This window comes from Mustela lutreola, chromosome 3, assembly GCF_030435805.1.
Source record: "Mustela lutreola isolate mMusLut2 chromosome 3, mMusLut2.pri, whole genome shotgun sequence".
Taxonomy (NCBI): Eukaryota; Metazoa; Chordata; class Mammalia; order Carnivora; family Mustelidae; genus Mustela; species Mustela lutreola.
Window position 1 is genome coordinate 140,832,626 of NC_081292.1, and position 26,519 is coordinate 140,859,144.

At 37.3% G+C, this 26,519-nt stretch overlaps 1 protein-coding gene across 4 annotated transcripts in view; it reads left to right on the forward strand.

Moving 5' to 3' along the window:
• Nucleotides 1-26,519, forward strand: part of CHN1 (chimerin 1) — a 212,643-nt gene that overhangs the window by 124,904 nt on the left and 61,220 nt on the right. For all 4 annotated transcript variants that reach the window (XM_059166986.1, XM_059166988.1, XM_059166987.1 and 1 more), the window contains one exon: nt 2,945-3,233. In XM_059166986.1, the coding sequence (XP_059022969.1) occupies nt 2,945-3,233 (289 nt within the window). The remainder of the gene's footprint in view (nt 1-2,944; nt 3,234-26,519) is intronic.

Sequence of the window (26,519 nt, forward strand, 5' to 3'; positions counted from 1 at the left end):
ACTCTTTAAAATTCAGCATTTTGGGGCACCTGCCTGGCTCAATTGGTAGATCATGTGACTCTTGGTCTTGGGGTCATGAGTTTGAGGGTAGAGTTTACTTTTAAAAAAATAATAAAATAGACTCTTAAATAAATAAAATTCAGTGTTTCATCTTGTGTTTGTATTGACTTGTTTTTATGTATATCTCTTTCCTATTAAGGTAATCAAGGGAGCAGGAACTTTATTATGAACCACCTAATACTTACCAGAGCTCTTGGGTGTGTTGTTAAATGTTGCATAAATGACAATCTGTAAGTGATAAATTTTTACAAGGATGGATTCTTTCTTTGCCCTTAGATTTGTCATCTCTCCTTTTATGGCTCTTTGTCGAAGAAACACATCCATTCCCCATCCTCCTCAAAGATTTTCTATCATGCCTTTCAAATCACAGGAGAGAAGAGGACTCTGTCGGTCTGTGCTGTGATGCTGTCTTTATGTAACTTCCAAAGTGAAAGGAGATCCAGGGTAGACAAAGAAAGCATGCGCTTCCGGTAGTAAAAATAATGCAGTTTTCTTAAAAAGTCAATCACAATTCCAAAATGGAAATTCATTTTCTTGCCCTTTGAGGTCAAGTTTTAAATCAACTTTTTATGAGTTATCTTCATTATCTGATCACCTCCCTTAAGACTTGAAGTTTGATTGGACTGGAAGCCCAGAGTTGAATTCAGGAGGAATTGCGGATTTTGCGTAGGGTCTCTTGAAGTTGCTATGATAAGAGAAAAGGACAAACTGACTTAGTCTTTTTTGCCCACTACCTAAAGGTAACCAGGAAATCCTCTCCTTGGCTGGATTAGGAGTAGGCCCATTGTGAAGCCTCCTAAACTTCTCTGCTCTTATCGGTCTAACCATCCCAACTCAAGTGAGGCCAAGCCTGCCATCTTCCCTTCTGCCTGACAGTCCCATCCTGCTCAGATTTTAGAAGAAATTCGATTGACAAATGCCTGCCACCACTGCTTGGGTAGTCTTTAGCTTGTCATATGTACTGTAAAATCATAAACCCCTGAAGGAGTAAAATGGCCTCATGTTTCATTGAAGTGACCCTGAATACAATTGAAATATGAAAGGACTTCATGTTAAACAGTATTATGAGTGATTATTGTTGTAAGAATCATAAAGTGGCTTTCTGTATTCATTTTGCAAAACCAGATAGTATGTAGCAAAAAAAAAAAAATTATAAAAAGCAGCATATTAAACTGAAAAAACTTTCACATTTAATTTTGGTGTAGAAATCTTACCTTCTAATTTTTTAGACTTATAGTGAAAGTTTACTCAGGAAAAATATGTCTGTAACATTACAGTAAAATGGAGAATGGGAAATTGGAATTATATGGATATTCACTTGAGTATAAATCAAAATATAATTGCTTTTAAAGAACCAAAACATGGATAAACTTTATTTTAGTAGAAGGACCATCATGGATAGAATGTTGGGTTGTAGATTAAATAATTGTTAAAATTCAATTTGAGCTACAGAAACAAAGACACCTCAGACCATTATAAAAATGTTTCCTTTTTTAAGGATACATTAAAAGTAGATTCTTAAATTGCTAAGTCCTGTCCTTCTAGAATATAACCAATACCAGAATAATATTGTTACATAGGTTTACAGTCCTAATTAAGCACTTTATTTTAGTATAAACAGGGTATTATTTTAGTATTTTAGTTCACCTCTGTTCTGTTTTTGTTGTTGTTCTGTGTGTGTGTGTGTTTTTTTTTTTTTTTTAAGATTTTATTTACTTACTTGACAGAGAGAGATTGCAAGTAGTCAGAGAGGCAGGCAGAGAGAGAGGGGGAAGCAGGCTCCCTGCCAAGCAGAGAGCCCGACGTGGGGCTCGATCCCAGGCCCCTGAGATCATGACCCAAGCTGAAGGCAGAGGCTTAATTCACTGAGCTACCCAGGCGCTCCTTCTGTGTGTTTTAAACAATGAAATTAAATATACTCTTTCTCATTTGTTCAGTTTTTAATTATGCTCACTTGGGACTGCCTTTGGCGAGACCATAATACTGGCTCTTGGTGCCTTGTGGCATCAGCTTTCATAAAGTCAAGAAACAAAATGCTGAAATTATCATAAAACTAAACCATTATTCTCCACAGTTTTTAAAGTATGTCACCAAAACATGACCCAAAACTGAACAGAATTTCTAGAGTCCAACAGTTTGTGACTTCTGTGCCCTATATATACCTCAAATATTTCTTGCTTAGACTCAAAAAAGAGACACAGAAAAATGACTATGTAATAGGGAAGAGCAAGTGATTGACCCGTGGCTAGAAATCACAAAAGTATGTTTCTTTCTTTTTAATTAACATATAATGTATTATTTGCTTCAGGGATACAGGTCTGTGAATCATCAGTTACAGAATTGCCCTCCTGCCTTACTGTATGGCTCAGGGTCTGGAATCCATTCTACTTTAAATGGTTACTGGCATCATAGCTAGCTGAGCCCTGAGTGGAGCTTTCGCATTGAAAGAAACAAACGCTGGGATCTATAGTATGTTGAATATTTTTATTGATCAACTTGAGAACATGTTAATATAGAAATTTCATCTGTGATGGAACTGACCAATTGAATAAAGAAGTGTTCTAATAGGATATGAGCTTTATTTTTCCTACAGGACAATGAAGTGGTTTAAAAAGATAAACAAGAACATTTTTTTTCCTTCTAGAGGAGACGTGCTTCTGACTAGTTATTCCTAGTTGTTGCAAATTCATTCTTTGTGTGCAAGTGTTTTGTTTTCTATATTCCAGACGATTCATAGAGATATAGCCGCAGTTTATTTAACAAAGGAGACACACACAAACAAAGCAATAGTGGGGTTTTTTGTTCTTTTTTTTTTTTTTTTTTTTCCGAAAGAATTCACTTGCTTACTTTTCTTAAAAACATCTTTCCCATTTCATTGAGGCAGATTTGGAAGTCAAACCAGAAACTTCAGGCTGTACTACGATGGAAAGCACTTCGTTGGGGAGAAGCGCTTTGAGTCCATCCACGATCTGGTGACTGATGGATTGATTACTCTCTATATTGAAACCAAGGCAGCAGAATACATTGCCAAGATGACGATAAACCCAATTTATGAGCACATAGGATACACAACCTTAAACAGAGAGCCAGCATACCAAAAACATATGCCAGTCCTGAAAGAGACACATGATGAGAGAGATTCTACAGGCCAGGATGGGGTGTCAGAGAAAAGGGTAAGCTACCATGAAACCACACTTGATCTTCTTCCGTTCGGGGTCTGTATGAACAAGCCATGACCGCCAGAAGAGGCTGGCTCCCCAGAGCTTTGAAAAAGATGTGCATTTTTCCTACTGTCTGGTTTTGGTGGTGCTGAGCTTTGCATATATCTAATTCTTGTTCAGTTATATCAGGTCTATGTTTGTGTTCCATATTACTTCTTATTTCATCAGCTTCACAGCTTCAAAACTATGTTGGAAAAAAAATGTCCCCTGATAAGAAAAAAAAAAAGTTCAGGGCTTTGAGTCAGAAGCATAACTGTGATCCAGAAAAGACAGCTGTATGACATGAGAAGTTGAGAAAGTCGCATAATTATCAAAACTACTTTTTCGTTCCCTTTATACATAGTTCTGTTCTTTAGCAAAATGATACATATCCATACTTTAAAATACCTAGGATTAAATTCAGTCTATCAATAACTATTACACTCTTTTGAGAATCAGTCAGTCCTGAGTAACAGGAGCGTTTATCTCCTTCTGGACTCTTAAGAAGTAATTGAATCAGAAAGATTTATTTTAATTTTAAAAGACAATTTAAGTTTTTCATTTGGCATATCTTGTAATATATTTAAAGTTAACAGTAAGTTTCAGTTCCTTGGCATTAATATTATTTTACTTTGAAAATTGTTCCTAGCTGCTTCCTTATCCCTCAAAAAAAGAGTGAGAGAATTTCCCGATGTTTTATATTGTGTGGGATGTAGGTGGGAGAATTTTATGTATTCTAATTGGAATTGCATTAATCCATTCTTATATTTTCGAGACTCTCTAGTTGCCATGTTAAAGAAATGCAGTGTTACATGGTGATTTGAGCTTGGATTGCCAAATAGATTTGTATGCAAATTCTGCCATTTTACCCATTGCGTGAATTACTTCATGTTACTTAATTTTTCTATGCTTTGATGTTCTTCTTTGCAAAATTGTAGTAATAAGTTGTTGTGAGAATTGATTGAAGGAGATAATATGTGTGAAATAAACAGTGGTTGGCACATAGTAAGCACTCCCAATTTGGTGGTGATGTTATTTTAACAGCCATATTACCTCAAGGTGGTATCCTAAAATACTTCCAGTTGTCTTAAAGTACTTAGGTAGAGTATGGGAATCTGAAATGTTCCTCGTCTAGCCTCAGTTTTAGTTTTTGGCCAGTCTAACTCAAAGTGACACTTTGTGGCTACAGAGAAACCAACATTTGAAATTAGAGATTGTAGAAAATGGTTTTCATATATTCACATTTGTTAGGAACCCAGATCTTTTTGGGAAGTAACCAGCATTTAGAATCCTAAAAGCTGTGCTGTATCTGATATTGTTCTTTTCACTCTCTAATTCCCATTTTCTCACTTTTGGTTATTTTCCATTCATGGCCTTTTTCAGTAATGGTTGTATTTAAATATCTCTAACACTGAAAATATATTTTATGCAGCTGTGATAGAATGTTCTACGTCAACATTTGTGAAATATTTTTACAGTGTGTGCATGTGGGTTTTTTAGAGTTGATCAGCCTAATGATAACCTTTGCTAATGCGTTCTGGATATACTTTTCAACATTAAGAGACTTCAGCTATTCCCTGTGGGGCTAGTCATTTAACCTCTTAAGGTCTTGGTTGTCCCTCCTACAACAAGCAAATAGCATTCACAAAGGAAAGACACTAAGGCAGCTAATGCCTGGATGACCCTTTCAGCTCTAGGATCCATGAGCCCCCGTGTGTTCTGGCAACAACTTATGTTACGCTGCCTGGACTGTCTTGTGCTGATGACCAGTGATAGCCACGTAGAGTGAAAGAGCTGGGCCTGGAAACTAGTTCTCGCCAGCAGTACATAATTATGCATCACTTTAAAAATTATTCTTTGTTTTAAACTGCATGCATCTTAAGTCTAGTTGGCTTAAAATCTACTCACTCAAAAATAGATTTATTTTATTTATAGGTGTCATCCAACAGGACAGGGATGATGACCTGTTCAAGAGCTTGACACATTGATTCCCTGTCACAGTTGATGACATTTGTAAGTAAAGACAATCATGTTTAATTGATTTAAAATATCTCTTGCCACAAGTATGGTTTAGTAAATATTTTATTGGGTCCTGAATAGCTAAAGCCCTCTTGTCCGTGAGGGGTTTGCCTTTTCCTCAGAGGCAAAAGCGTTGATGTTGCAGGCGTTAGTATACTGCCATGGAAAGGTGCCCAATGTTGGAATTAAGAGCTAGGTTCCAGTTCTCCTACGGGAATTGATTTCATGGGTCACTTTGGACAAACTGCTTCACTTCTCTGAGACTGTATTTCCCCACCTTTAATAAGAGGGCTTTGGACTAGATAGTTTCAAGATGTGGCTCTTGTTATAGTCTGTGATGCTTCAGGGAGTGTAGGTGTTGTACAAGAGAGAGAACATGGTACTAGAAATAGCACTAGAAATGGGTCCTAAAATGGGAGCTCTCTTTTCAGCTTATGCACCAATTAATCGTATCTTTTCAGTGCAATCCCCTAGCCTTTCTGGACTTCAGATTCTTCACAGATAAGGGGTTTTCTATAAGCCAGTATAATTTTACAAGAGTTTCGTTATAAATATTTGCTGCAAAAAGGGCTCTATGCTCAAATAGGTTTGATTAAAAAACCAAGTCTGTTTTTTTTTTAACTTACCTATTTCTTTTCTTTGGGCTTCCGAGTTTTGCTAATAACCTATTATTAATAACCTGTATTATGACCCTCCAAGAGTGTTCCCAATCTCACCTGGATCACCCCACCACTATTCGCAAAATTATTTAGGAAAATCATGTTTCATGAAATCCACTTGGGGAAATTCTAGACCAGATAATCTCTTAAGGCCTTTCATTGTTTTAAAACTGAAGGATAAGAGTTCTATGTATATATATTTTTCCAGTCCTTAAGGTGTAAGTTGAGCATCTGTGCTTTGTGGAAGGTTGTCAGGATGGTTTTATGGACATAAAGTTGTTGCCGCAAGAAGTGAATCCTGAGCTGTCCCTCAGAAATTTCATGGCCTGTTGTGAGGGGGAATATTATTTTTTCAAGTGACATCTATGTCATTTTTTCATTAGCTGTTTAAGTTGCTTCTCCTGCTTGAAATATCAATAAGAAACTTAAATTCTTTTTCAAAAAAACATTGAGAGAAATTTAATCATGAAGTTGTAGCATGCTGAAAAGCCAAACTTCTCTTCTAAAATGGCTTAACTTTAGCATCCAGACTGGCCATAAGCCCAGCTTTTATTAGTGGCTTTTTAAAAATTTATCTTGGAACTATTTTTGAATAGTTTCTTTCTCCAAGTAGTAAATATAGTATGTTCACTTCAACAGATACCGAACGAACGGCTGAATGCAACAATTTTTATGCTGATTTTTACTTATTATTAATGTAATTTTAAAATTCTCCAAAGCCATGCTATAAAAAATGCCTCATAACTGTTAATAATATAAACTGTCAAATATATAATTTGCATTTCAGAAACTGTACTGAGTCAGAATTCTGAATCTTGCCAGAACCTCTTTACTTGGATTATCTTCTAAGCCCCGAAATTTTCTCAGGTGTTAGAATGACCGGTGATGGCAAGGGTATGCCGAATCCATTTATTGGTTTTATGGAACTGCACCAGGCCAAATAACCTCTGTGTGTGCGTGCGTGCGTGTGCATGCACGTGCTTGTGTAGTTTTTTTTCTTCCCCTGGAAGTTTGGGATGGGTGCGATGCTTGGCATACTGTCATATTAATTTATTCTTAAGGAATTTCTTTCACGTTTAAATTCTACTTTTTGAAGACTTTTTTGGGGATCACCACATTGTGTATGTATTGAAAAGCCTTGTGAAATTTGAAGTTGCAGTGCAATCAGGGCCCTGCCAAAGAACCGCCGTAATTATTAGAATTCTTTGGGTACCTCCATAAAGTGATGGGATTGTATGTCCCTGGGAATGCTGAATGGGTCACAGTTGTTCTGATCTACTAATTGTCTTATTCTCCCACAAAGCAACTCTTCTGAGTTGCTTCAGATATACTTAGATATACATAAGCAATTTGGGTCCATATAATCTCAATGTAGAAATCAGCAGGGAAGCCATACTTAAATTTAATCATTACAAAAACAGCAATACCAGAGGAGTGGGTAGCATGAAGCAGTCTCTAGAAAACTGTTTGGTTTCTTGATTTTGTGCTTTCCCACTTTTTAAGACCTGTCCTTTTCCTCCCCCTTCCTCAGTCCTCCCGAACCTCTGCTCCTCCTGTTCATCTCCTTCCTAGCGCTGCCTTTATCCACATCTATCCCTCTCTCCCCTAGTCAAATTTACACACTCACATTTCCCCTGTGGCTCATTCAAGGTTGGGACTGGTCATTCCAGGGATGAACAGGCCCTTAGAGAGCTGCCACATGTGCCCAGGGTCACCTATTTGTATGAAAAAGCCAATTTAGCAATTTATGAGGAAGACGGCAGTTGCCCTGCAGAACTTCTAATTATGAGTTTGACCTCGGTAAATATCCTTCTAAAGAATAAAGTAGAGTTACGGGGCACCCGGGTGGCGCAGTGGGTTGAGCGTCAGGTTGTGAACGCAGGGCCATGGGATTGAGCTCTTGGTTTTGGCTCAAGTTGTGAACACAGGGCCATGGGATTGAGCTCAGCACAGAATCTGCTTGGATTTCTCTCTCCCTCTTCTCCAAACCCCTGCATGCTCTCTCTCTTGCTTAAATAAAGAAATCTTTAAAAAAAAAAAAAAGTAGAGTTTAAAAAAATCCTACATAGTCAGTATATTAGTATATATTAGTCTGTGTCATCTTGAGCAGGCCCTAGATCTCCCTGGGTCCCAATTTATCTCAGTCTCTAAAATGAGGACAGTGGATTCCATTACATTGGTGGTTATGAGTATTCATGAAATTTTATAAAGTGGTCTTCTTTGTATGTGATATGTTACTGCCCTTTGTGATCAGAGCGATCATCAAACAGATGCCCATTCATGGGTCTGAGTACTGCTCCCCCAGCCCAAGCTGGGAACAGCATTTTCAGATTTCTCTTCAAGGTGCGTGTTCTCATTGCTTGAAGTGTGCCCTCCAGGTTCGCAGGATGACAGCTGGTGGCTCCTAATTCCTTCATCCAAGAGTGGCGCTTCTCTTTTACTAATGCTGTGACACCTCTAATTGTGTCTAATCAGGAGGCATGTATCTTTGCCCAATAATGTCCTAAGGAATTTTAAGGCTAAATTGTTATTTTTCTGTGGTTATTTGTACTTCAATATTGACCAGTATTTTAACTACTTTTCCCTGAATGTAAGACAAGTAAAGGTTCCAGATTCTTTGCCTGCCAGTGAACTTTTATTGAATGTGCATCCCATGGGAGCCCATTAGCATCTCTCAGATTTCCCTTGACTTCTAACAGTTCCCTTAACTCCAGCTAGGCAAGCCCTCTCCTTCCTTTGCCTCAACATCTTCACACTTCATTTTCTAAATAGTCTTCCATGAGCTGTCTGTATCATTAAACTCTTTTTGTTACTCAGGAGTTCTCTTGGAACATAAGCAAGTAAAAAGCATTTCAGGGCACCTGGGTGGCTCAGTCAGTTAAATGTCTGCCTTCTGCTCTGGTCAGGATCCATAAGGCTCCCGGCTCAGCAGGGAGTTTGCTTCCCTTTCTCCGTCTGCCCTGCTTGTACTCTCTCTCTCTCAAATAAATAAATAAAACCTTTTTATATAAATTATATATATAAATTATATTTATATAAATAAATAAATAAACATTGCAGAAATATCCCCATTTTTTCTTCCATCTCCATGAACTAACATCTATCAAAATTAATTGCATTTAACTCACCATTTATTGCATACCTCCTGTTTGTAAGAAAACAGGCTAGGCTCTGGAAGGGATAAAAGATGGACAAGATATAAGCCCTGCCTCAGAGAACTTCCATGTTAATGTTTTTATTGTTTCTGCTTTGTTTAGGGATTTTGCTAGTAGGAGGCAACCTGTCTATATAGTCTGTATGGTGTCACAGGTTAGTACATACTAAGTTGGATTCACTCGGATTTGAGTTTGCTTCTCTAATAGCCCAGCAAATGACAGAAAGCACTTTTGTTGACAAGCATACTAATTTTTCAGAATTGTGGATCAGAAATCAACATGACATTCTGTCATTCCACCCCAGTTTCAAGGCTTAAGTCCCCTAGTATTGGTTCACCTCTGATTTGGCACCTTGGATTTTATATACATAGCTATTGACTAACCAGATGAACAAACAAATTAGTACATTTTATGAATTCAGCCAAATCCAAAGCCCTAATATAATGTCCTGAGACTGAGAAAGGAAAGTAGTGTAATTCAAGTTGATTTCCTACTCTACATTTTTTCCTTTAAGACCTCAGAATCCTTAGAATGTTCCTAATTCCACAAAGCATCCGAGGTACAGAAAAGTTGTCTTTGTGACATGAAATGGTTTGTGAAAGGTGGTGGCTAGATGCACCTCTTCAGGGATATTTGCAAAGAAATCAAAGATAGAGTGGCATCTCCCCAAACTCATAGTTATCAGTTATGTGTTGGGGACAATCTGGACCCCACCAGAGAATCTCACAATGATTAAAGAAGAATCAAAGGGGGCCCAGGAAATTTTTTGCACAAATCTCATCTGCTCTTCCATCCTATCACCCACAAAAAGGGTTAGTAACTGAAAGCCATTAGAGAAAACCAGATGGAAAGATGAAAATGGAAGATAAACATCAATTCCTCAGCTCCAAAAACCAGGCCAACAGAAGACCAAATTGTAATTTACCAAGCCAGCTGCAGTTTGGGAAGATTTGTATATGAGCCAATTAAACAAACAAAATCTTCAATTACTGGCTTGAGGGTTGGAAAAGGAAGCTATAAGAAATTCTTTCACAATTGCTTTTTCAGAGTCTTGAGCATTTTGGTGGGGAAATAATCATTGGTGGCCCATCCATTTAACTTCGTGAAACAAATCGGCTCTCGTGGCTTTAGGAGTAATAGCATTCTGTAGTCCAAAACAAGTTGAAACGATCAAGCAATAATCTGGCTTTTCCATGTTGTCCACAGACCAGTTTGGTGGGCAATTCTAAAATTAAACTGTCCGGTTTCAACAAATCTTTATATTAGACCTCATGCTAAATGATTTGGATTTGTAATGTTCATTAAGCTTTTGACTTTTATATATAAAATTTTATATATTCTTATATATTTTTAAAATATATATCATGTATTTAGATGTTATTTTCCTTTATATTTGGGGTCATTCCTCTTTCTCTGACGTTTGGACTGCTCAGAGACTGGCAAATCAGAGTCATGCCCTGAGCCTTAACTTACTCAAGTTATGAGAATTTAATTGTTTTCATATGGCCTTGTAAGTTAGTTCTTAACTCTTCTTGGGTCTCCTCTGAGTAACTACACGTGGTTAGAAATGCTCAAACCTGCAAAAATAGATTCATTCAATAAGAAATTCTAGACATCTGTAATGGCAACTTATCATGCCCTTATTTAGGTCTCCTTTTAAGTGTGCTGCTATATTAGTTCATTGTTTTGTTCTGTAACTCAAATGAATCAGCTTTGTTATCCTCTCTTTCCCTAGCTTCTATAAAACCATTCAGTGAAAATTCACTAAATGCTGTAGGCTTGCTGATGACCTAAATTTTACAACTTAAATATTATCTTTGATAATTAATTTTTTTTTCTATTTTAGGAAGCTTTTTCTTTTTTTATTTTTATTTGTTTTTTTTAATCTTTTTTTTTAAAGATTTTATTTATTGATTTGACAGAGAAAGATCACAGATAGGCAGAGAGGCAGCCAGAGAGAGGTGGGGAAGAAGGCTCCCAGCTGAGCAAAGAGCCCAATGCGGGCTCTATCCCAGGACCCTGAGATCATGACCTGAGCCGAAGGCAGCGGCTTAACCCACTGAACCACCCAGGCGCCCCATTTTAAAAAAAAATTTTAATTCCAGTATAGTTAATGCTCATGTCTTGATCCAGGGTCTTGAGATCATGCCCTGAGTTGGACTTCGTGCTGAGCATAGAGCCTGTTTAAGAGTTTCTCTCTCCTTCTTCCTCTGCTTCTCCCCACTCACATGCTCACTAGCTCTCTCTCTCTTTCTCGCAAGAAAAGGTAAGTGTACCTTTAATCCCTCCCTTTACCTTTTTCACTACCTACCCCCACCTCTCCTCTGGTAAACATCTGTTGTCTATAGTTAAGAGATAGTTTCTCTATTGTTTTTTGGTTTGTTTTTTTTCTTTATTCATTTGTTTCTTAAATTCCACATGAGTGAAGTCATAAGGTATTTATCTTTCCCTGAATGACTTATTTCACTTAGGATTTTGTCCTCCAGATCTCTCCATGTTGCAAATGGCAAGATTTCATTATTTTTCATAGCCGTTATGCTATTACATATAAGAGACAGCGAGAAGCAGAGACAGAAGGGGCCCAAACAGCAGGGAGGGAGAGAAACGCACACAGAGACGCAGAGCCGGGCGGTGGGGGGGGACGACAGCAAGAGCCAGCGAGACACGGGGGGAGAGGGGACAGAGCTGGAGAGACATATGTATGTATGTATGTATGTATGTATAATGTTTTGTTATATATGTATGTATGTATGTATGTATGTATAACACATTTTATTCATCCATCAGTGAATATTTGGGCTGCTTCCATGATTTGGCTGTTGTAAATAATGCTGCAGTGAAGATAGAGGTACATATCTTTTCAAATTGGTGTTCTCCTATTGTTTGGGTAAATACCCAGTAGTGCAGTTACCAGATCATACAGTAATTCTGTTATTAATTTTCTGAGGAACCACTGTTTTCCACAGTGGCTGCACCATTTTGCATTCCTACCAAGAGTGCATGAGGGTTATCTTTGATAATTTCTAAGACACTTCACAATAAGTTTGTACTTATTTCCCAGCAGTTTTTGATAGTTACCTTTAGTGTAAAATTTCTTTTAAAAACAAAGCTTCTATACAAACTGCAGATTATGTAGCAGCATCTTAAGACATTTGCACCTTTCTTTCTTTCACCCACTCAACAGAAGGAGAGCCTGTTGTGGGTATAGTTCGCTTAATAGCTTTAGAATGATCTTGGGCTGCTGTCCAAGTTTATAGGAAAAAAAGGGGAAAAAAATGTAGTTCTCCTAGCCCTTGAGAAAGTTCTGTTTTTCCTTGTGATGGGGAAACTGCAAATTAGGAAGCCCTATCTTTTTATAGGCTCATTTTCCAAGAATGTTTCATAAGTCAACTTTATGGAGGTATAATTCTTATACAGTAAAATGCACAGTTACATGTATAGTTTGATAAGCTTTGACAAATATACACACCTGTGTAACCACTGCAATTAAATATAGCACATTTCATTACTCCATAAAATTCCCTAGTGTCTCTTTGCAGAAAATCGCACCCAGTCCCAGGACAGCCACGGATTAGATTTCTATCCTGACAAGATAGTTTTTTTGAGTGTTTCTGTGACAGGTGGCATTCTATTTAATGTTTTAGTGTTCCACATTTACAGTATTTTTTTCCCTTCATTTTGTCTCTTTCTTATAAATACATCTTCTTATTTAAATACCTACCTTTCTTAATTTTAGGTATAAAATTTCTCAAGTCATATTATTTTAGGGAAATATAGGCAACACAAGAATTATTGAGGTGTAGTACTGATTGTAGGGCACTGTCACTTGTTGACAGTTTCAATCCTGTCATGGGCTTTTCACCTTTTTTTTTTTTTTTTAAGATTTTATTTATTTATTTGACAGAGATCACAAGTAGGCAGGGAGGCAGGCAGAGAGAGAGGAGGAAGCAGGCTCCCCGCTGAGCAGAGATCCTGATATGGGGCTTGATCCCAGGACCCTGGTATCATGACCTGAGCTGAAGGCAGAGGCTTTAACCCACTGAGCTACCCAGGCTTTTCACTTTTTAACCAATAATAAGGACAGCAATAAATGTGGGTCTACTATGAGGGAGGATTCTTAGGGAAGAAGATCTGCTCTGCCCAATCTTGTCCCTGAGCCAGAAGCACTCAGCCAGCCCTCATTTAATCACTGGCTGTCTCTTGGCCATTCCTCTCTGGAGTAGGTCCCATGGCAGATGTTAGTCACAGTCACAGTTGGCGGGTGTCAACTCTCTGGATGTGAACTGTACCATGCAGAACCAAGTATCACAGTGAGAAAAACTGCCATTTCTTCTTTCCTCCTTTCCGTCTACCCAGAAGGAAAAGGCTTTGTTTGTAGAGTGATATGATTTCAGAATTCCCTGTGGAATACCACTAAAACATTTTTTTCCCCCAATTTTATTGAGACCACTCAAACATTTGGGTATCTCTCCCTATGATCCTTAAAAACTTGCAGGTACAACCCACTCGAGAATCCTGTGGACTAGAGTTCTCTGCCCAGTCCCAGATGAAGACTGATACTCTCTTGTATAACAAGCTCCCATGTGTGGACTGTGGGTTATATAAATTCCTGGAGAAATGGTTTTAAGTTGTCTCCTGTCTTCCTCAGGCCAGACTATTGGTATATGAGTGAATGAGGGGAATGCTACTAGATGTGGAGCCTTGGCTTCACTCTCATTTCTTAAAAATAGTTTTAACCATTAGCATATGAAATTTAGTAATCATTTTCAAGGCAGTTTAATTAGAGTAGGCTCTCCAGTGATCTCGAGCAGTCGCTAAGCCAAACAGTTCTCAGGAGCTCAAAAACTTCTTTCTTGTGACCCTCTTGGAATTCCACATGGTTTTTGGCTACCCTGTAGGGGTCTAGTGTTCTTTTTAAATTTTCTTTAATTTTATTAACATATAATGTATTATTTGCCCCAGGGGTACAGGTCTGTGAATCATCAGTCTTACACACTTCACAGCGCTCACCATAGCACATACCCTCCCCAGTGTCCATCACCCAGCCACCCTATCCTTCCCCTTTTACCCCCAGCAACCCTCAGTTTATTTCTTGAGATTAAGAGTCTCTTATGGTTTGTCTTCCTCCCCGTCCCATCTTGTTTCATTTTTTTCCCCTTCCTTCCCACCACGAACCACCCCCGCCCTGCCTCTCAAATTCCTCTTATCAGAGAGATCATAATTGTCTTTCTCTGATTGACTTATTTTGCCCAGCATAATACCCTCTAGTTCCATCCACGTTGTTGCAAATGCGAAGATTTCAGTTTTTTAATGGCTGCATAGTATTCCTTTGTATGTATATACCACATCTTCTTTATCCATTCATCTGTTGATAGACATCTAGGTTCTTTCCATAGTTTGGCTATTTTGGACATTGCTGCTATAAACATTTGGGTGCACCTGCCCTTTCTGATCATTACATTTGTATCTTTAGGATAAGTACCCAGTAGTGTATTGATTGCTGGGTTGCAGGGTAGCTCTATTTTAAACTTTTTGAGGAACCTCCCTCCTGTTTTCCAGAGTGGCTGCACCAGCTTGCATTCCCACCAACAGTGTAGGAATGTCTAGTGCTTCTTAAGCCTGGGAGGACTGGGTATAATGGTGGAGAGAGGAGAGTACCAGAGTGTGAAAACGTAGAAAATTGTAGAAATGTTTTATTTACAGTGACTCTTTCACTGCGCTATGTCTATGTGAACAAGTCTAATCATGTTACCTGAAACTACTCTTTTTTTTTTCTTTTTAAAGATTTTATTATTTGAGAGAGCAAATTGAGCTTTCTCATGAAGTGGGAGGGGGGCACAGAGTGAGAGGGAGAAGCAGTTTCCCAGTGAGCAGGGAGCCTGATACAGGGCTTGATCCCAGGACCCTGGGATCACAACCTAAGCTGAAGGCAGATGCTTAACCAACTCAGCTACCCAGGTGCCCCCTAAAACCATTCTTAAATTTAAGAAAGGAACTGTGATGATATATCTAGTGAATTAGCTTAGGAGAGTTTTTTCCCCCCTAGTCTTAAAAGAAATACATGTTTTTTATAAAACACTTGAAAAATAGGAACTAAAAAAAAAAAAGATTACCCATAGCTTCACTATCCACAACTGTATTAACATTTTAATGGACTTCCTTCTAGTTCTCCTATGCACAGGTTATTTTAAATTTTTATGTTTTCATTACAAGTAATTCCTGTTCGTTTCCTACAAAAATAATAAAACATTGAAAAAATATCCCTATTGAGGGATAACATAACCAATTATATTCTGCTGTTTATCCTTCTAGAACTTGTGTCTGTGTCTGTGTGAGAGAGAGTGAAAAAGAGAAAGGAAAGAGAAAATATGTTTCTTCTGTATGAACTGCCTGGTAATTTACTTTATTGTTAGGAAAAATCTTTCCATGTGAATAAATGTATTTCTGCTCATTTGTTTTAGATAGCTACATAACATTCCATTGTGTTTATATACAACAGTTATTTAGCCAATCCCTTAATATATTTTTTCATTCATTCATTTTATAAGTATTGAGTAACTGATTTGGGCTACTGTGACTAGAATAAGACAACCATGGATCTTCTCATGAAGCTAATTTTCTGTCTTGTACACCAACAATATTAAAAAGAAACTTAAAGGGCGCCTTGGTGGCTCAGTTGGTTGGGCGACTGCCTTTGGCCCAGGTCATGATCCTGGAGTCCTGGGATCAAGTCATGCATCAGGTTCCCTGCCCAGCCTGGAGTTTGCTTCTCCCTCTGACCTTCACCCCACTTGTGCTCTCTCTCTGCCTCTCTCAAATAAATAAATAAAATCTTTTTAAAAAATTAACTTCATGATTTTAAATGATGGTGAGATGAGGGTACAGATAGAAAAACTCTTTTTGCCTAGAAATTTTGTTCTTAAGTGACTGATAACCATTGCTTTTATAATAAGTCTTCTTTAAGTAATTTTTTTTCAAAAACATTAAGTAAAAATGTTTCCTTTGCTTATTCAGATTAGCATAATTTAGATTATACTAGTCATTTTAGTAGACTTTCTAAATTTAGAATTTTGTTTATTCTTGATAAGTGGCTTTACCCTTTCAAATAAAAAAATTTTCCAGAATATTTAAGGCTCTAAAAATCAGTATTTCTTTAGAAATAATGAGAATTAACCAAAAATTTAAATTTATAAGTTAATTAATTTGGGGGACAACTTAAAAGCATATAGTTTTTTCTTGGCATAATCTCTATCTTTAAAATGTATAAGACTTTCATGTGAGAGAACCCTATTTCTGCATTTGTTGAATATAGAGAGTTGCACGTTAACTTCACATGTGATCACAGCCACGCTTGTCTACTCCTAAGCGTTACCTAGTTAAAAATTGATGAAGCATTTTGAGGGGAAAGGATTTCCATAATTTATATCTGCAGCATGCACTGGCGATGGTGGGGAGGGTGGTCTTAGGTAAAACTATTATTTAAGCCAGAACTATTTTGATATCTTGTGTACATAACATTCTAATTACCACTTACTTCAGTTTGGATAGTGAAATCTCTTTGTCCCTTATAGATAAAGACCCTAAATGCCTTAAAATTCACTCTTATTAGAGAATGTGACAAATGCTTTTATTTGGAAGCAGCATTTTTTCCATATCTATTTTTTTTAGTTCATAGCAATATTGGAGTCTAAGCAAATGTTTTTATTTTTAACTTTTGGTTTCTTACAAAAATAATCTAAACTTTGAAGGTAAAAATTTTTTTAAACAGAACCTAAATAGTAATAGATCTTTAACATTTGATCTGGTGTTAAGACTCAGAAGATTTTCTGTAGCCATGTATGCCAGTGTTTGATCATAGCTTTGGAGCAGTCCACAGCTTATGGTTCAAATGTTCTCTTTATGCTATTTCTTTCTTTAATTCCTTATTTTCTGAGATTTGTTTTCCGGAAAGATCTACCTTTTCTTCTCAAAAACAAGTATGTCAAAAGGAGCTTTGATTATCATGTTATCTCTTATTTATCCAGCCATTCTAGCACACACCCAAAACGTTTTTTTTTTTTTTAAATTGGGCATCCCCCTGGGATAGAATGTCTGCTTGTCTTATGACTTTAATGATGTCACCTTAAGCACAGGCCTGAGTTGAAGAACTCAACTTCATAGATGATATTCAGGTCCCTTTTAGCTGTCATGATTCACAACGTGTAAGTTCTCTTTGTTAACCCTCAAGAGATTTTTCAGACTTAAGATTCTATACTTCTGAGAACTTACTATTCTAAGAGGAAGGCACTGAAAACATGCCAGTTTAAGTACAGGCCTGGCTCTGATGCTAACTAGGATTGTTAAGTCTTTGAGCCAGTGACCTATTTCCTGTGGCCTCAGAAAATTGAAGGTCTCTTCTAGCTTCCCAATTAACATGTCTGAGTGTTGTAAAAAATAATAATAGAAATAACTAACATTTATTGAGCTTCAATGCGTCAGAAAGTGTGCTGAGTACTTCACCAGACTATCTGCTTTAATCTTTTCAGCAATCCTTTTGAGGGTAGGTATTATGGTAACATGGCTATGTTTGGGGATGATAGGTTTCTGGAGAGTTATCAAGGGATTTTAGGGGTGTGTGTGTGTGTGTGTGTGTGTGGTGTGTGTGTGTGTGTGTGTATGTAAGATTTTATTTATTTGACAGAGAATGAGAGAGTTTGGGGGGAGGGTCAGAGGGAGAAGCAGACTCCCTGCTGAGCAGGGAGCCCAATGTGGGATTTGATCCTGGGATTGCAAGATCATGACCTGAGCTGAAGGCAGTTGCTTAACCAACTGAGCCACTCAGGCGGCCCTCTAGGGGTGTGTTTTAATAGTGCATACTTTATTTTTAACAATGAAATTACAAAGGACAACCAGACCCCTTCCACCAAATGCCCCTTGGTATCATCATAAAGATGAAACTAAACAGATCACAGTTTTTTGAGTAATTGGATTATTCAAAAAGGAAGAAGTTAAGACACTTGGAGGCCACCCAAGGGTAGCTGAAGTTTCAGATGGGTCCTTCACCCACCGAGGCTTGTCACACTAGAACTGCAATGCTTAGGTTCAGCTTTTTTTTTTTTTTTTTAATAAACTTATCAAATGCTAAAAGAATAAAAAGCTTCCCATTTATAGTACAAGAAAACTTAGAACTATTGAGTTTTTTGCATAAAAAACGAAACATGTTGTTCCCTATGTTGTAGCTTTAGTTCTCTAAGTCAAACGCTACTCTCCTTTCTTTATCTCCACCATAAAAATGTAAGATCCAGATATTCTTGTTCCTTTCAGAGGAACAACAACAAAAATAAGTAAGAAAGATATTATACTTACGTGATAGTGTAAATTATACATAAATGTGCAAAACTATCAATAATTCAACATGTAAAACAATATACTTAATAGAATGGAATCTGTAAGTTTCTTTAAAGTTTTTATGATTGAACCAAATTAAATGATTAACATAGCTTATTTGTGTACTAATGAAATATACTTGCAACTAAGATTTATGATAAGCATGTTGCATTTATTATATTTAAGAAAAGTCAGCATACATTTTTGTTTTTGGCAGTTGACTTGAATTCACTTTGACATCTTCAGGTTTTCATCATTTCAGTCTTCAAACTGCTTATTAGCATTTCCTTGTCAAAGTTGACGCTTACTTAGCTCTTTGAAACTGGCAACAGACCTCTGAGTTGACAGTCACCTCCTAAATAAATAAGATTGTGAAGGCCGCTGAAGTGTTTTTCAAATCAATACCCTAGAGACTATACATAAAACTATGGAGAGTTTATTATAATTTAGAAGCAAACATAAAAGAAAAAAACAAACAAAAACCCTCTTGTCTTTTTAACACAGTTTGACAACGGTATCATTTTCTGTGGTGTCTCAGAAGCAGGGAAACCAGTAACAATAAATAAGGATTAGCATTCACAACTATGAAAAGAAAAAAATTAAAGATATTATTACTAATGATAACATTTTTTAGAAATAAAGTAATGAAGTAAAAAAATTAATATAAAATAAACTTGGGAAGTTCTAAAATATGCAGTCATAAACAATTTTTGGCCAGAGTCAAATCAGATCAAAGTACTCAGAAATGAAACTTTATATACAATAGAGATGGCTGCAGAAATTTTGATTCAGTAGATTCAATACAGGGCCCAGACACCCATTAATATATGTGTCTTTCTTTTTCTTTTTCTTTCCTTTTTTTTTTTTAGATTTTATTTATTTATTTGAGAAAGAGAAAGAGTATGTGTGAGCAGGAGGCGGGGCTGGGGGAAAGATAGAGTGGGAGGGAGAGGGACAAGCAGACTCCCCACTGAGCATGAAACCCAATTCAGGGCTCAATCCCACAACCCTGAGATCATTACCTGAATTGAAATGAAGAGTCGGATGCTTAACTGACAGTCACCAGGTGCCCCAATATACACATCTTTCTATATATGAGGGAGAGCAAAAAGGAGATTGAGACTGAGTGTATAGAGTGTGTGTGAGATCCTGTTGCACAGTAAGGATTATAAGTAATGGATTAGTTTAGTGCTTCTCAAGCATTTTGGACTGAGGAGCTCTTTACACTTTGAAAATTGTTGAAAACCTTAACAATTTGGGTCATACCTATTGACATTTACTATATTGGAAATTAAAACAGATTTTTTTAAACATCTGGTAATTCATTTAAAAAACAATAAGCCCATTGCATGTTAATGTAATAGCATTATTATTAAGATAATCATATTTTATTAAATTTACTTAGAAGAGTGGTATTTTTTACATTTCTCTTAATCTCTTTGATGTCTTAATACTGAAGAAACTATTTGGATTCTCACATGCTTCTGCATTCAAGCTGTCGTGATATGTTATTTTTTTAAAAAAGATTTGCTTATTTATTTTGAGAGAGAGAGCAAGAGGTCATGGGCAGTGGCAGAGAGAGAGAGAGAGAAACTTTAAGGAGTTTATCTGCAGAGTGCGGAGCCCAGTGCGGGGCTCGATGCCAGGGCCCTGAGATCACTAGCTGAGCCAAAACCAAGAGTCAAATGCCTAACCCACTGCAGCACCCAGGCGCACCATGTGGTGATATGTTATTTTAGTTCAAACAGTATGAGGAGAATCTGACCTCATATAAATAATGTGTATTCGGGAAAATAAGGAGTATCTGAATAGCCTTTTCAGGTATTTGTGGATATTTGTCTTTGGTATCTCACCAAAACTACATAAATGGTAATGTGTTTTCTTATTGAAGTGTAGTTAACATACAATAATATTCATTTCAAGCACAATATAGTAATACATTTATATACATTACAAAATGATCACCATGAAAAGTCTAGTCACCATCTTTCACTATACAAAATTATTGCAATATTATTGACTGTATTCCCAGTGTTGTACTTTGACTTACAGATTTAGTAATTGGAAGTTTGTACCTCTGAATTCCTCTCACCTATTTCGTCCATCTCTCCACCCTGTTACCCTCTGACAACCACCAGTACTTTGTATTTATGAATCTATTTCTGTTTCATTTGTTCACTTACTTTTTTTTCTTTAGATTCCAAATATAAGTGAAATCATATGGTATTTGTCTTTATCTGACTTATTTCACTTAGCATAATACTTTCCACATCCATCCATGTTGCTGCAGATAGCAAGATTTCATTCTTTTTTATGGCTGAGTGATATTCCAGTGTGTGTATATATTTATGTGCCTGTGTGTGTGTGTGTGTGCACGCGCATGCACAACTGAATAAGTGGTGTATATATATGCCACACTCACAAATGTGTGTCTGTGTATATATATACCTGGATAAGTGGCAGTTTCTTAAAGGTTAACTTGCAGTGGTGTTAGCTAAAACCTTCACTTAAGTAAGCATTTCTTCTTCTGGTACACTAAAATCCATGGATCTGCAGTGAACTCTGAATGGATCTTCCAGCTATGCATGATTCTGTAGTATCGTGCATTGGTCATTTGGAAAATACCGGTTCACTGAGTTCTGCAGATCTAAACATAGACACATTTCTTTATACAATATCAAAAAATTGCATTTGTTAATATCACCATTGATCTCATCAGAAAACTTATTTAAGTGGTGGGAAGCAGCTTGTATGTTCAAGGTGATAGATATAAAATTTCCAAAATTCTTTCTTTTTCCACTTCAAATTTTGAATTTTATCTAGAGTCCTTTGTTTTCCTTGATGTGGCTGGCTCACTTTGTTCAATTCTGAGAAAATGCCAAGTCAAAATAACAAATATTTATGTTAATTATTCTTCCAAGTTAAAAATGTTATTCCATGGAAAAAGCAATAACCTCCGCTTGCAGCTCAAACAATACTTTTCCTCAAGAAAACCATCATTACCAGGAACCCACATACCTTTTACATCATTTTGAATGACACTATCTTTTGAAGAGTTTTTTAAAATGTGGAAGTGTAAAACTCTAAACTTAATGTAATCTACAGCAGAAACAACAGAGGAGACGGGAGGAAAAAAGTCTAAATATGTGGCCCACAATCAGTAATTTAACATGCTCTTTATTGTTTGTTAGTTAAAAGCAGTACCATTGATAGAAAATAATGCATTAAATGCTATACTTAGGATTTCAAAGACTGGGTTCTTTAAAAAATGGAAGCAAGGAAATATTATTCAACTGATGACATGGTTTGGTATTTCTAACAGTGAAAAAAATGTAACAAAAGCATCCAAAGGGAAAAAAAAATCTACAGCTGATCCTGCAGGAGGAGATATTTTAGGCAAGTTATTTTTTTAAACATCATACTTCTTATTTTAATGTCTTCCTTATTAAGACATACATTTGAAAATAGTTTCATCTTGCAGTTTTATAACAAGTTGTGGGTTTGAATTCTTGGGAAGAAAATAATCGAACTTTAAACAAAACTTGCTAATGGTACATACTGTGCAAATTCCCTTTTCTTTCTAACATCATTACAGAGGGGTTTTATTCATCCATAGATTTCCATTGCACTTTGCCCTGTTCCTCCAGTAATAGTTGTTTGGTCCTCCATATTCATTTAAACACAATGCTTCAACCATCGTTAGGATTGAAAACTGCAGGTCGTGAATCCTGAGCTTCCTTTATGTTTCAGGTAGCACCTGTTCTCTTAACACAACAAATGTTTTTTAATTCAATCTCATTCTTTAGTCAGCTGTGTTGCTAAGATACCTATGTTGTCACAAATTTACTAACATGTTTTCAGTTCATATTTGCATACATTTTGGCTGTCAAATGAGGAAACAGTATTTTAATTGCCCTTCTTCTTTGCACCCCTGGCCAACTGTTACTTTTTTAAAACCCATGATAAAAGATATTTTAAGGCATGATCATTATAAGAAAATAGCCATTTTCCTTGTATCAAATATACTCTGACAGTATCTCAAGGGCAGGAGTTTAGAGTCATCCACAAGCATTCATTTATGAGTCCGAAGAACTCAGTGAGTCTTACAACTGTGCCATGAACTTTGCTGACTCCATCTTTCATCATTGATTTTTTTATTTTCATTCTTTCAACATTTAGCCCCTGCTTCAGTCCAAGCACTGTTAGGTGATAAGCCTGATGCCAACGATGATAATGGTACCAGCCATGGCCAGTGCAAAAACATCATCACTGACACCTAGTCTGAGAGAGCTCTCTGCATGCTAGGTTCTAAAAATGCATGCTTTACATACATTCCCTACATTCCACATACATTATTTCATCTCATCCTCCCAACAACGCTATGAGGTAGGTACTGTTATCATTTCAGTTTTACCCATGAAGAAACTGGAACTTCCCCTCAAGGTCCCATAACTATAGTAAGTGGAGCAGAGAACTTTTATGGTTAGTCTTTACTCAGGAGCCAAGCTTTTAACTATATAACTGTAGATAACACTGAACTATAGTTTTAGGTGCACCTAGGTGGTTCACGTGGTTGAGTGTGAGACTCTTAATATTGGCTCAGGTCATGATCTCAGAGTCATGAGATCAAACTCTGTGTTTGGCTTACGCTCATGTGGAATCGGCTTGTCCCATTACCTCCCCCTCTGCCCTCTACTCCATTTGCTACTCTCTCTGTATATCTAAAATGAATAAAATCTTAAAAAAACTTTAAAAAAAAACTCTTTATGGATGGAATTATTAGGAAGATTGGGGAGGAACATTTATTATTTTTTTAAAGATTTTATTTATTAGAGAGAGAGCACAAGCAGGGTTGGAAAGGCAAAGGGAGAAATGAACTCCCCGCTGAGCTGCGAACCCCATGCGGGGCCCGACCCCAGAACCCTGAAATCATGACCTGAGCCAGGGATAGTCACTTAACCGACTGAGCTACCTAGGTGCCCCAAGGAGGACTGTTCATAAACAGCAGCTCCCTGCTTGCATTATTTCTGATCAAAGGACTGTATGAGGTGGTCACCAAACTGTCCTGTGGTTTCAGTGTTAGAGGCTGGTGAAGGCACTCCCAGACTTGGAGAAGAAAGAAATCTGGGATGTAGAGATGTGTAGAAGTCCCCTGAGAGTCTCAGAAGGATTGGTAGAAGAGGAAGCAGCTTAGAAGGAGGACATGGTATAGATTTCATAAATAAATTCAACTTTTGTTAGAAAATGTGGTCATCAGGATTAAAACATGATGGAATAAATCCATTATCCATCCAGTACTTATCCCAGTTATAATCGACTCATTAAGTATGTATTTGTTTAATACCAGGTCCTTGCAAAAATAGCTAGGGCTCTATTTCCTGGTATTCACCAGTTTCATTAATGCCTAGAACATAGATATTCAAAAAAATATTTTTTGAATGCAAGCTATTTAGAACTTTGTATTGTACTTATATAATTTGGCCATTTCTATATTTTCTTTTATTTATTTATTTATTTATTTATTTATAGATTTTATTTATTTATTTGACAGACAGAGATCACAAGTAGGCAGAGCAGCAGGCAGAGAGAGGGGGGAAGCAGACTCCCTGCTGAGCAGAGAGCCTGATGTGGGGCTTGATCCCAGGACCCTGGGATCATGACCTGAGCCAAAGGCAGAGGCTTAACCCTCTGAGCCACCCAGGCACCCCTATATTTTCTTTTACTGAGTTAGTGGGCCCTATGAAGTATTTATACTTTCTTAGACCACTTGTCCCAAATTCTTAATTTTTTAGACTATATTCTTTTAAAGATAAAATGTACCTAATTGTGTAATCACTGCTTTGGCCAGTTTGGAATCTTTCTTATCAATATAAGACCTAGTTAATTGTTTACCCATGAGCTTGAAATGGCTTTCCACCTTGTAAATTATGTATGTCTTTTTGGTGTATTTTAATGGAAAGCTTAATTATCTCTTTCTAAAGACAACTTAGTTAGTTGCTCAGGAGACTAGTCTCTCAATCCATTGGTTTGGAGGGTAGTTTTGTTGATTTGTTTTTATCTAAGGAACACAAAAAGCCAGTGCAAAAACAAATATAAAAACAAACAAAAAAAGCAAGGTGCTCCATAACTCTTCTTGAAGCCCCAATAGACATTTGTCAAATGGTCTGCGTCTGCATATATCTAATTAAAAGCTACATAAAACTTTACTCACCACAATCTAAATAATAAAAAAGGCTTTTAATTGCTGGAAATTAATCACCAAGGCTGACCATACTTCTCTATAAACCACTTGTCAGGCTTAGAACTGAATTGGGTATGGTCATTTTCAGGTGTAAATACTTATCCTTGCTCTTGGTTCTGGGTCTTTGTAAACCTGGGACTTCCTAAGGTGAGAGGCATTCTCATGCGTGTTAAGTGATCATATCTCCGGTGTCAGGGAAGCAGAGCAGATTAGAGAGAGAATAGAGTGTGAAGTCAGGAGGGCTGGGTTTCCATCATGGCTCTTTTGCTTACTGATTATCTGCAAATACCTTAGCATCATAGAATTTTCCTTCTGAAGAACAGGACTGGATACAATGCACTGGTTTATGTGACAAAGCACTTTGTAGAACCTGAAGCTCTGTGTAAGTGTTACTGAGCGGGGGATAGCCTGAAAACCAGACTTGGAATTTTTTTTTTTTTATCAAAATACGCAGAAGAATACAGTGATGACAGTTCTTGTAAAGTAAGACTAGATCAGGATCATGAAGCCAGTTACCTCACAGATTACTTTGTGCTATGTGACATGGCCCTAGAACCAGGGATCTGCCTGGACCTCCCTCAGTCACCCAGGCCTGCTGTCCTGAAACTAGCTTGTGTGCTTCCTGCTAAAATACAACACATCTTCCTAAACCATCACTTTTTGCCCAGTAGTAATTGATTGAAAATATTTTTATATGGGTATGCTATTGAGGGACCTTAGAGAGCTACCCCCGGGTCCTTGCATGTGCCTTTTCACCGTTGGTTGCTCTTGGGAACATCTTGGTGGGAAAGGTAGTAGAGCTCTAGCCCAAGCTAGCGAGAGAGTCTTAAATAACATTTGACCTTCTCAACCTAAGATCTTTGCTTGCTCCTTAAATTATCCTCCATTAACCTGTCCTTTGTGGAGGTGGAAAGCAGCAGGGTAGATTCCTCTCAGTACAAGCAAATGTCACTGAAAGATGGAGGTTAAATTCTCCTTTAATCTTTTCTTCTTCCTCCTCGCAGAAAGTTGATAACAGTCTTTCTGTCTTATTGACTAATGTACTAGTCACTTCTGGGCCTGGTCCCCATGCCTCAAATTACTCTTCAGATGTCCAGCTGAGTATATATACATATACATATACATATACATATACATATACATATACGTGTGTGTATGAATATATATAGATGGATAAGGACACATAAAACATGGGGCACTTGGGTGGCCCATTCGGTTAATCATCTGTCTTTGGCTCAGGTCGTGATCCCAGGCTCCTGGGATGGAGTCCCACATGGGGCTCCCTGCTCAGCGGGGAGCCTGCTTCCCCCTCTGCCCCTTGCCCCCACCCATGTGCATGTTCTCTCTCTTTCTCTCAAGTAAAGAAAATCTTTGAAAAAAAAAAACGTAAGGGGCGTGTGTGTGTGTGTGTGTGTGTGTGTGTGTGTGTATAGAAGAGTCTATCTTTTGTAAGTTACAGGTGGTGAAAGTTCTCTCTTAATTTCATTAGGATCCTTTGAACTAGTAAGAATTTCAGAAAATGAAATACTATAGACATGATATAAAAGGTTGATTTTAGCAAGTACCCAGAAAGAGACTGTTTTTACTTTTTTTTTTTTTTAAATTTATTTATTTATTTATTTGACAGACTGATCACAAGTAGGCAGAGAGGCAGGCAGAGAGGAGGAAGCAGGCTCTCCGCTGAGCAGAGAGCCCGATGTGGGGCTCGATCCCAGGATCCTGGGATCATGACCTGAGCCGAAGGCAGAGGCTTTAACCCACTGAGCCACCCAGGCACCCCTATTTTTACTTTTTTTTAAACATCATTATCTTGACGTAA